At 38.8% G+C, this 12,514-nt stretch overlaps 1 protein-coding gene across 1 annotated transcript in view; it reads right to left on the reverse strand.

Annotated features, from left to right (window-relative positions):
* Positions 1-10,695, reverse strand: part of LOC139743641 (atrial natriuretic peptide receptor 1-like) — a 32,148-nt gene extending 21,453 nt beyond the window's left edge. The window contains exons 1-7 of the mRNA XM_071654109.1: positions 10,558-10,695; positions 9,143-9,298; positions 5,083-5,218; positions 2,946-3,040; positions 2,007-2,157; positions 739-823; positions 187-298 (exon numbers count right to left, since the gene is read on the reverse strand). Coding sequence (XP_071510210.1) covers positions 187-298; positions 739-823; positions 2,007-2,157; positions 2,946-3,040; positions 5,083-5,218; positions 9,143-9,298; positions 10,558-10,695 — 873 coding nt within the window. The remainder of the gene's footprint in view (positions 1-186; positions 299-738; positions 824-2,006; positions 2,158-2,945; positions 3,041-5,082; positions 5,219-9,142; positions 9,299-10,557) is intronic.
* Positions 10,696-12,514: the final 1,819 nt, after the last annotated feature.

Raw genomic sequence — 12,514 nt, forward strand, 5'->3', positions numbered from 1 at the left:
CAGGTTTAGTTTTTCTTTTCTTTTCCTTTTTTTTTTGGCAACATCGTATAAGGCAAGACATTGTAATTGGTGTCAACAATTTCCAGGACTTGCTTTAGCACGAACCTATAAAATGATTTTCACCATTTTCTGAGCAAAACAGAGGTTGATTTTAAAAGAAAAGGAAAAAGTAGCGTATATACTCACAAATGACCCGGAGAATTTGGAGTGCCCTGATTTAGTTTCTTCGGGAAACAGCAACTCCTCCCATGATATTTTCCACGACATTCGCATCAACTCTGAGTCAAGTCGCATTTTCCTTATTGCAAGGAGCAAATCATAAATGAATGAATGAATGAATTGAATATAGGCTTATATACACACATACATGGAATGGAAAAGGGAACACAGTATTTCATCATATTTTCTTATGCAAAATACACAAATCTATATACAATATTGAAAAATAACATGACTGTGTGTTTGTACAAGAATATATATATACATTATATATAAATAGTATATATATATATACATACATATACAATGTATATGTTTCTAAAACATCTGCTTCCCCACCGGGATGAAGCGTTTTTATGCCATTTTAGGTTTTTATCACATTATATATTAGTGTGTGTGTGTGTGTGTGTGTGTGTGTGCGCCCACGCGAGTATGATGGAGGATCGAAGGCGAATGGTGTGTCCCTTCAGTGTTTCATAGATAAAATTTCAATATTACGATGAGTTTCGTAAACCTTACCTGTACACAAGAAAAGCGATCACCGTACCGAACATAACAATAAGCGCACAGGTGATTCCTGCTACGGCAAGCGGAGAGAGTTTACCTGGATATTCAGAAAGAACAGAAAATACAAAGATTTTAATTCAATCCTTAGTGAGATTTTTCTGTCAAATTAATCTTGAGCTTATTTTATAACTGTAAGATATAGAGATATATGCATTAAAATCTCATTTGAATATGCAAAAGTCACATTGTACTTTACTTTGTGTATATGCAAATGTCATATCGTATGCTTTCGTCGAAATGAAATTGATATATTATATATATATATATATATATATATATATATATAGCACGTGTACACAAAAAAAAAAGGCAGCTATGATTTCATTTCCTTATATTTATTTCTTTCCATATCCCAATAATACAAAATTATTGTAAAATAGCATAACGGTTTGTACAAGAAGTTAAAATGTCTAAAGCACATACGAATACAAACAATAGTATTACAGAAGTGTCTAAATACAATTATGTACAGTTGCACCTACAAACACATCTGAATAAACATGATTTATATAATCGATTTTACATAATTCTACATAATTGCGTGACGTAGCCTGAGATTGTATCGGTAGCTTTCAAAAAACACAAAGCGGATGAAGGTCGGTGGGAAAGGAGCTAGGCCTACTCCTAGAACCACTCGATGAGCCTGGAGGACGGTTATATCATAGATAAAAATCTATATGGCCTTCTTAGGAATCGGCCAATGTTTGCCCTTCCGTTGTTTTCAGTTTCAGATATAGTGACGTGGACAAACCTGTTAATGGCGGGTCTCTTTTTCATCACTAAAAATTGATTCAATTCGAGAGCGTATTTGTTATGTCACAATCTCAAATAAAACAAAATCGTACATCGTACATCGTGGCCTTTGCAATTATTAATTCTGAACGAGGATGTGTCGTACGCGGTGCAGGCACCCAGGTGTAAACTCGAAATGCCACTGAAATTCTCCGCTCTCTCTCTCTCTCTCTCTCTCTCTCTCTCTCTATTTTGAAAATGCGAAAAAAAAATCCGTTAAAACAGATAATCACGATGTGGGGAGAATAAAACACACCGTTTTTCAGTGTTAGAATATATTGCAATTGATTGTCTAGATAAAAAGCCACGTCTACCTCGATTTTCATATAGATCGTAGGCCCTAGCGCTATTTCACCAACACCATCGTATTATCAGATTTATAGATGGAGTGAAAAGAACAGAATGAAAGAAAATGATGCAAATCTTACCACTGGGGTGACATGCACGATTTTCGTTGAAAAATCCACAAAACGGTCTATCAGGGGGTGGTCCCGTGGCTCCGGCTGGCCACTTGATCGCCTTCCCTGGCACAGGGGTGTAGCGCAGCCCCCCTGATGTCAGGTAGAAGTTGCCAACAACCTCGGTGATTTAAACACACACACACGAACACACAGACAAAATTATATTTGTGAAACATATTTCTATGTACACTAATAAGGAGAATCTGGCAATAATAAGTGATAGCTGCATTTAATGTTTAATTCAACAGAATGTTATTTAAACAAATAGGGAAAATGTTTCTTACATGGTTTTGTCTTATTCAAGCGGATTTGCATTTTTTTATTTTGAGAGAGAGGAAGGTATAAATCTCACTGTAAAGAATAGTATAAGCAGCAACGCTCTTGATAGAGTGGATATGTTGAATGCATTAAAAACACACACATACACAAAGACATTACGTGCGTATGTCTGCGTGTCTTTATTATGCGTGTAGGAAGATGATTGTGCCGACAGGTTATTAACTTGGTATACAGACTGAACTTACAATATTCATTAAAATCGACATCTAAAAATTTTCATACAATGCAACCGTTAATCTTTTAAGAAAATTACTCATCTTGTTATCTCCGGGCGGATCCATCGTAGAGTTATATTGCTATTGTTGTCATTTTTGCCATTATTCTATAAGAGTTAGTGTTAATGTTAGTGTGTTTGTATGAGGGAGGTGACTACAGCCCAGTCCACCGAAGTATTAGAAGGAAGGGATGCGTCCTATATGGCTCACGTAGTTAATAAATATCATATACAGACATATATACATATATACATTCTTCGCAATAAATGGGTGTTTGTGTGCCTGTGCGTGGGTGTGTGAAGCTCCTTGGTGTAACGTAAGCTGATTATCGCATGAAAGAGGCGATGCCTACCTCAAAAGTACCATTCTCCGTATCAGTCATATCCCACAGAGAGAACTCTGAGTCGCGGTCTCCATTCTCGTTGATCGTCACCTTCCCGTACAATCCTGTGTGGTCGGAGGGTACAATAGATAGACACACACACACATAGAGAGAGAGAGACACACACACACACAAATACGAACACACACACACCGAAAGGCGAAGTTATCTCGTGTATTTGGTTTGATATATATTTATTTCTGCAATTTCATGACAAACGTAATATAAAAGATACATTTTTCTTTTGTACAAATCATAGGATTTTTAAAGAAGAATTAATAAACTTGATGAATACAAAATATTGGTAATTATCTAAAACAAATTACACGGTACATTAATGATAAAGAAAAATAATTTAAAGGTACAATCTAAGCAGAGCAGTTTCAGAAAAGGGCTGTATCCTATAAATAAGCTTACGCTTGAGAGCGAGAACAGCTCATTGTGAGACAATGTGTGTCTTAGTGGGTTTTTTTCTCTGTCTGTTAGTGTTTTTTTTTCATTGTCTTAATGTGTCTATTATAAATTCCTCAATTTAGCTTTAATTACTATACACCCACAGTGCGCTTTTTTAAAGCGCTCGAAGCATCACAGCATGCTGCAGTGAGACTACTTTACACATACAGCCATCACTGTTATAGCTGCCGTACAGGTAGTCAGGATGAGCAAAGATGATTACAAAAAAAAGAAGAAACCAGTATAACCTGCATTTAATTTCATTTCACAAATACGCACGCTTCGATGACCGTTAGGGCAGGAGGAAAACTTCACAATGTATACTTCTTTACCGAAGGTTACTGCTTGTCGAGAAGATAAGAACGAAGACGAGTACTATCGATGTGTGCATTAATGAATATTTCTAAAGACATCGCCAATGACAAGAAACTGGCACCACACTCATGTATGTATAGAAAGCGAGAAGAAGTTTGTATAGCCCCACAGATGAGTTTTATCGCATTTCCGTCTGTACACGGACGACTGAATAAGACACACTGAGAAAATGCAGTAGAAATAAAAAGCTTGCCGGCTTGGAAAAGTAGAAAGAGAAAATAGATAAAAAGACTTGATGAGCTAGAGGCTAGAAAAAAAATGCCAGCCAGCTCTTTGCTCTTTACCCAGTACTCCAATGTCAATGGGTAGAAGATGAATACATGTTATGCGTATGACTGTGTTTGTGCATGCTAAGACGCGCCTATCAATTGGCAAAAAAGAAGATGAAAAAAGTGTTGTTCTGCGCGTGTGCGAGACAGCTGCATCATGAACACCTACAACACATGTATGGATCCTTGCCATCTGATTGGATGACAATCAGAAGAATGAGCTATCCCGCGCTCACTCTTTAAAATAATAGCAGTGCTATAGACAATTACTGAACGGTAAATCAAGCGAGCCAGCCGTGCAATAGATCTTAGGACACACTGAACTTGTGTATGTTTATAAGCATTGATGCATATACGCGCACGAGCCAGATCTATAGGCCTATAGGCCTAAATTGTTAGTCCTCCTCCTAGATAGGTTAACGTTAGATCTATTTTGGTCTTGACCAGGGCCCCGTTTTATCAAAAGATATAATCAATTTTAAATTTCCTTACCACACAATTCAATTTTCAATTCAATCATGATTGTTCATTTCCAATCAACGAAAACCAAAACATAGTACAAAGTATACAATTCATGAAATGATATTGTTGAAATATTTGCAAAAGATTCATATAGCATACGAGATAAAGAAGGAAGAGAGAAGAAGGAAGAGAGGTCTGCATACAGAACACGCCAGGCTGCCATAGACTTACCATAGAAATCAACTATATAATCAATTTTAACTCTTCCTAAAACAGGGCTCAGGTCTTATCGTGCGTTGTATAAAACAAATATTCAATCTTTTATCATTCGTTCGACGGTTCGAATATTTCATTCGGTGCACGCTCATGCAATATTCGCAACCATCGCACTCATAAACATTGAATATTTGTATGATAGTGTACAGCTTACGTTTTCCAACGCAGAAGGAGGCGCGTCGTAGCGTTGGCGTCGCAGGTCTAAAGCTGTACTACGGTACTGCGCCAACTGCGGTACGTTACCATGGTTACGGGACAAAGTAAAGCTTTACCGTCGAAAGTTCTGTTCCACATTCTTCTCGTCAGTGAATGGCCATCGTAGACGTCGCCACCGTCGGCTAGGGTTTCATTGACTGCCAGAGAGTACAGGATCATGACATCGTAGAAGGCCGATGCCAAGAATATATTCTGTTTGGTTAAAAAACAAAAACAAAAAACAAAACAAAACAAAAACGAAAGAAGGTTAAAAAAAAGGAACTTACCGGTAAAGATAATGTGTAAAAAAAGTTAAATAAAATGAAATCGAATAACTAACCACATTGGTGAGACTTTGCGAGAAATCAAGGAACTATTAGGAATGCATTTCGACAGATTCAATATCACCATTAAGAATCACAAACTGTTGCTCTGCTGGATCCTCTGGAAATAGCACAAGTCGACATGTTGCAAAAATTCAAAACGATGAAACAAAGTGATGACAAACGTTTAAAAAAAAGACAGAATGGAACATTTCGTCTGCTTCGACAAGGTCAGAGATGTAATTTTCATCTGATATTCTAATGCTCACCGCTTGAATCTTGATATGATTAAGCCCTCAGGTGTATTCTCAAGACTCGCTCTTACCGCCCTCGTCACTGTTTCCATATTCCTCTCTATAATCATTACATTTCTTTTCTCAACTGATGCGCACCAAGATGTCGCGTGCGACCCCTAGAGGCCGTGGCTTATTGCTTGGTTCATTTATAGTGAATGATGGTCAATGTACGTATGATGAACTGTGATGTGAAATAGCCGCCAGGTAGGTTTCTCATCCAATAAAGGCAAGTTATTTGCAGATGACACGCCTCACTTTTTTTAATTGTTATCATTACATTTTGACATAATGAAAAAATTCATGAAATATGAAAGGGCATTTAATTCTAAGAAGAATTCAAAGTTTATTATTTTGATGAAAATTAGTTTTGAAATGGCTGAGATATCGAAAACAAAGCGATCTTAATGAAACATGGGGCCCACTTTTTATTAGGATTGCTTTGTTTTACTTTGTTTTTGGATAACTCAGCCATTTCAAAACCAGTTTTTATCTAATAGATTTTGAATTTCTCCTAGCATGTATGCTCTTTAGTATTTCATACAGTGTTTTCTATAAGTATCTCGCAAAAAGTCAAAAGCTGAATCTTCACCTCAACCAATACAATACCATCCCTTTAAACAAAGGGGGTGAGTCGTCTTTAAAGAAGAGTTTGGGGAACACAGGCTATACCTGTAATAGTTATGACAGTAATATCCATTCGAAAGTACACAGATTTACTAGTACTTGCCAGTACGTACTTGTAGGTATACAAAATATGCTATACAGTAGAGGAGCAATATAACGAATGAGAGAGAATTCCACTAACATTTTCATCTTGTATAAAGTATGATAAAAAAAAAACTTGTGATTCATCGTCTTCAAAATTGACATAGGAGAAAACATTATCCTTAACGTGTAGGCCTTATGTTAGCAAACACGTTGAGATTTTGTGGAATTCTGTTTGCTCTTTCTCCTTATCACCCCCCCCCTCCCTTTTTTAAGTGACATTTTTAACTGTAGTCAGTAGCCTTAGATCACCCCCATCCGATGGCGATGCATGGATTTAATCAATATGATTTTAGAATTAATAATTTTTGAAAAGATTGTCTGATTTTCCTCAAACTTCACAGATGTGCTTTTCTCATGTTTTAGCATTTAACGAATCCACTTTCAGTAGGACTTCCATTATCCGGATTTTCTGTTATCCCGACGTTGACTGGCTGACATTTCTAGAATTGTTTTCATGTATTTTCAGTGCCAAATCTCACTCAAAACACATGCTCAACCAATATCGTGCGAATTCACGACGGGACATATTCTAATCATCGCAGCAGAACAGTTCGTGAGACGAAGTCAATGACTGGTGCTATATATACGCTTGTCATGGATATCACCAATGCTGCTAACAGCATTCTTTATTCAACGACCTGCCTTCCCGTAGGTCTGAAACAGAGACTAGATCACACACAAGTTTCTTTCTTCTGAACACAACTGAACATCTCACTCATCATATAACTTCGTAATATACAGGAGACCGTAGTACATCTACACTTCTAGGGGAAGGGGAGAGGTTTTATGATAGGGAGAAATGATGTTAATGGGTGTGGCCACTTATTTCGACGTCTGCATGGTCGACGGGTTAGGACCTCGTCTGCATGTTGATCTTGTCTGCGAGGCTATAGCGTCTGTTGAACGGTCTGCATACACTGCCTCGTTAGGCATGTCATCACCATCACTGTCCACTTCGTATTAGTCTGACAGGGCGCTTCGACATCTTTAATGACACCAGTTGACTATTTGGAGTTCGTTACACTCCAGATTGGTGGAAACCAAAGTTGCTCCTCCCATTTGTTTCTAAAAAACTCCATTTTCTATGATTCATCCCAATTTCTGATTAACTTGCCCACTGTCTTTTAGTTTCTTTATCTCCTTCTCGTCTGTAACCACTGGTCAAGACCTTATTGTTTCTTGCACAATAACGCGTTTAGAAACGTCGTTTTGAAACGCCTTTCAAAGGGCGTTTTGAAACACGTTTGAGACCACGATCACCGTTCTGTGAGTAGATAAACGCAATGCCGTTTTGAAACGCGTTTATATCTCAAAGTCAAATCCCAGCTGTTTCCGGTTGTGCTCTCTACCCATTATTTGGTGTGTGACTGAGGAGGCTTGTTTGGTGGTATCAAAGAGATTATAACACAAGAGGGCGTAGTCCAGTGGGGAGGCAGCCGCGCGAGGGAGCTGCCATTTCGCGCTGTGGGAGCCGCCATTGCACGGATCCTGTACAGTTATTAATCAGTAGATGGCAGCGCACTGTTTAATGCGCTCGACTTGAATATTCGGCGCAGTGACCTTGCGTTGTTTTATTGTGACGTCACAATGGTCATGTTAAAGCGTCATAATGGTGCTGATGTTGTTTGATTTTATGGCGTGATTGGGAATGTACGCGAAACAAACGTCATAATGCTCAACTACTGTCTAGTCTACACCCAAGTTCCCACTGTTTATTTTGCGAACAACAAAAAGGTCTGGACTCTACCAAATGGTTCAAATGATATGATATCATCGTAGAAACTAATATTTAAACAATTAACCACATTGTGATTCTGAAAATGAAAATGTGTAATGAAGAATAACATATCACTCCTGATATGATATGAGAAGATATGACTTGAACGTAGACTTAGATCCAGTGCCAGGAGCTGAGTGTGCGCTCCCTCTTCAATTTTGGACGCACTATTTGTACGCACGCGTATGGCGACTACTTACTCTATAGGTATAATCTCTTTGGGTGGTATACAGTTGACCTTTACTTCCCGGGTCAAACTGCGCAAAGCAGCTGCGCACTGACACCACTCGAATCGCGATTGTATGATGGTTAGACTAGAAAAGCACTCCGAGAGCGCAGACCTCCGCCAAGCATGCAGCCCATTTCCACCCGCACTGATCTTGTTTGAGATCAGTGATTTCCACCCAAGTACAGAAAGCCGCCTGATTTCCCAATATAGAAGCCTTTGTTACGTCATAAACCCTCAGTTGCACAGCGCGCCTCGCCCTAGAAGAAACTAGAGCACGCGCTTTTATGCGCGCATGCAAACCTCAAATACGCGCAGCCTGAACTCCCTAGTTCATTGACCCTACCTGCCAGAATATCAAAAATCCTTCATAAATTCCCCAAAAATTCTCGGATCACTACCAAAAGTTAATCGTTTGGTACTTGTGTCATTCTCAACCTTTCCTGCAAGTTTCATTACAATCCGTTCACCACTTTTTGAGTTATTTTGCACACGGACAAACGAACCAACTAACAAACAAACCAACGGTAACGAAAACATAACCTCCCCCCTTGGCGGAGGTAATAAACGCGGCTCCCCGAGAATCGCGTTTCAAACCACGTTTGCAAACACCGTTCCAAACGCGTTTTGAAACGTGATTCTCTCTCTCAAGTTAGATAAACGCAGCCATAATAACGTAAAAACATGTGTATGATCATGTAAACAACATCTGCGACCAGAATGTCGTAAGTTGCGATGTGTCCTTACCGAGCCCATATCTTGGCCTGATATGTTGAAGTCCCGCCTTTGTATCGCCGCGACCTCGCGCTCAAACTGACGATACTCCTCCGAAGTTGGCTCGAAAACCCGTATCGTCATTAAGGCTTCGTACGCTAATTTAGCATCTGCGTCCCGTTCATCTCCCTACGGGAAGGTAAGGACAAAAAGTATAATGAGTAGATCATTAGCTACTCGTTCACTTGTACAAACATACACAAAAATATTACATTATGCCAACATACGCGAAGGCGAGCGAAGGACATGCACACTTACATAAATATGCACATATAAGGATATCATCTGATGTCTGTGTGATATAACGAGAAATAATAAAGACAACGTTGCGTAACACACATCTCGTAAGTGTAGTTACTTGATAAAGGTGTTATTACGCCTATAGATCGCCAAAGCCATAGAATACCCTGTGTCCGTTCAACTTTGGTTGAACTTGGTCACTAATGTCATCTTCGAAATACTTTTCTTTTGTAAAGCTCGAGTGGGCTCAAAAACAGCTTTACCACCAAAATAACATAATGAAGGCTACAAAAGAATAATCGACGCTCTCGAGCCCATCACAAACGCTATTCGAGCAACTATATTCTCTCTTTTTGGAATCTTGTCAAAAGAATTGCTAGTTTATACAGAACCCCTTGCATCACTCAGTACTGATATGTGCACAGCTAAAATTTCATGTTTGTGCTGGTTCTTAAGGGTCAATACATCAGCTCTCACAAACAGAAAAAAAGTGTACGAATCCGCAGTTAATACGTTAATACGCCTTTACAAAATTAAAGGGGGCGCACACGCCCCCCCCCCCCCATTTGTTTTCTTTTTATTTCTTTTGTTTTAACAGAAAATAAAGAGGGGGCGCGCGCCCGGTGCGACCCCCTCTGGATCCGCCACTGTTAATGTGCCAAGTTGTATCGACTGCTTGTGCCAATACACACACACACACACACACACACACACACACACACACACACACACACACAGATAAGTGAAAGAAGCACTCTCACTTCCATTTCAGATATCATAGGGATGATTTTGTAATAAGAGGTGTGATTAGATGAATATTATTCAACTAATACTGTAACACTGTCAAAAAAAAAAATCCCAATACACAATTTTATTTTTGCTGTTCATCTCAATAAGGCTTTGGTCACTCATTGCCGGAAAATTATGTGCAAAAACAATATTGTGCACTGAAAATACTGTTCTCCATCAAATCACCTTTTCCCACCATACGCTGGGGGAGGAGGAAGTGTGAGAATGCGAGGAAGGGCGTTGTCTCTAAAGAAACTTACGTCCATCTGCACGCACGCAAGTTGGAGCTGCTTTGTGCAAAACAAAGGTGCTTTTTAATGTACGCAGCAGCGGTAGTGAAAGAGCTTTCTGCCACTAACCCTTTCCCAAGAGTCATCGCCGAAGACCTGCTTGTCTCTGAATGGGATGATGTTGATGAAAGCGTAGTCTCCGTTCAAGAGACCCAGATCGAATGCGTGCAACATTATATCTCGCAGAGTGTCCCCGTCAACTGCCATGAAAATAACTGCAAAGAAAAAGATAGAAGTAGAAGTAGAATGAAACGTCTTAAAAAAGGTCACAGAATAGGTGTTATTCTCTGTATGTGCTAGATCAAACCGTAAAACGTTCTGAAAAAAAAAATGTTTAAACATATTTCAGTTAAAAAATAAAACCCGTATATTCTAAACGTGTGTATACTGCACCAAGGGCCGTTACCGAAAATACCAATCCCTAAGTTTGGCAATCCCAACCTTCATGTCAAATTTGTATTTGTATTTCTTATTTAGCAGGCCCTTCAACTTCCAACTGGAGCAAAATCTCCAAATGTCTTCAAGATCGTTTTCACAGAACATCGTGCGAACTGATACATGGCTTCGAAGGAGTGGCCAGAGTACCGCCAGGTGATTGGGTTGTTCTCGGCCTAACAATATTTGCAATACTGCCGCATTTGATATCAAACAAATAAAGCAAAAAGGTAATTAAGTGACCACATGTTCTTACAGCTATGCGGGAACTTTTAACTATGTGTGAATAGTAAGTGAGAAGTTTCCACGGCATTTGAAATTACAATTTGTTATGTAAATATTTTGATGTAATAGGCTCTTGATCGGCATGTTGTAGATGGCATCATTTTCAGCCTATCTGGCCCTATATCAGGTAGGTATATCGGTATGGATGGGAGTCATTTCTAAAAACGACAACAACAACAACAAAACAAACAAAAAACTTGAGGTACAAAACAAATACAATCATTTCCAACAAAATCCATTGGGCACAATTCACCCTCGACATGAATACACAATCACAACGAAATCAAAGTTCAGAGTTTAACCGAATATAGGAGACAAACGTTTATAAACGCTACAAATTAAGACAGCAGCAAAGAAGAAATGTGGAAAATGCCATCGACGAGGAGTGCCCTCGCGGCAATGCGACAATAAATGATGTAATAAACCTGAAATAGCGGTAACTTATGCATGTATTAACGTCGATGAGCTACGACAGCATTAAGTTGCGCAGACACACACAAAAATACATTGCAATGAAGTAAACACTGTGCCTGGTAACACGGTATCTATTTCATAAAAGACTCAAAAAGCAGGAGAGGTTGAAACATAACTGTTTTATTTTCCTGACTCGTTCTGGTATATCATACTAAATGACATTTCCAAGAAGTGATACACCGAGGTGTATCACGGAGAAACAGAGAATAGGTTTTCTGGTGACGGGAACACAGATGATTAATTGAAAAGATGAAAATAGAAGAAGACTGATGCGGAAAAGTGAAAGGGATATAAAATCAGAGCAACTTCGACTTCAAATTTAAAAAAAAAAATGGCCACTATCGAATTTCAATTTACAACCGAGAGTCAATCACTGGGAGACAGATTACCACGCGTCATATCTTGTGTTTCTCTTGGAGCTGGCACAAAACTTCAATTTCCTGGCATCTACATATGTAATAAATGACTTCTATTCCACTTGTTAATTAGATTTCTACATTTCCATCTGTAATGCACGTTCTTCACAAAGATGCTTCTGTCGTGTCTGTCTTTTTTTATTAAAAAAAAAGTTGTGGACGGCATTTGGTTCAGCTGAAAGTTTGCTTAACGAGACGAAAGTTCAAAAATAATCGGTGCCAAGTCCGCAGTTGTTGTAAGTCAAGTTTTACGATTGGTGAACGTAAGGCAAAGGACTGATGGTAGAGCTTCCGCCTAATAATGAATTCCATTTGAATGCCGGTATGACAATGAATGAATGAAGAAAACAATATATAGATAAAACAAAAAGGACATAGATTGCACTGATTAATAAATTGGGTGGGCGATAACACTA

The sequence above is a fragment of the Diadema antillarum genome, unplaced genomic scaffold (assembly GCF_040938485.1).
Source record: "Diadema antillarum isolate AM-2024a unplaced genomic scaffold, OU_Dant_1.0 seq00001099_RagTag, whole genome shotgun sequence".
NCBI classification, from domain to species: Eukaryota; Metazoa; Echinodermata; class Echinoidea; order Diadematoida; family Diadematidae; genus Diadema; species Diadema antillarum.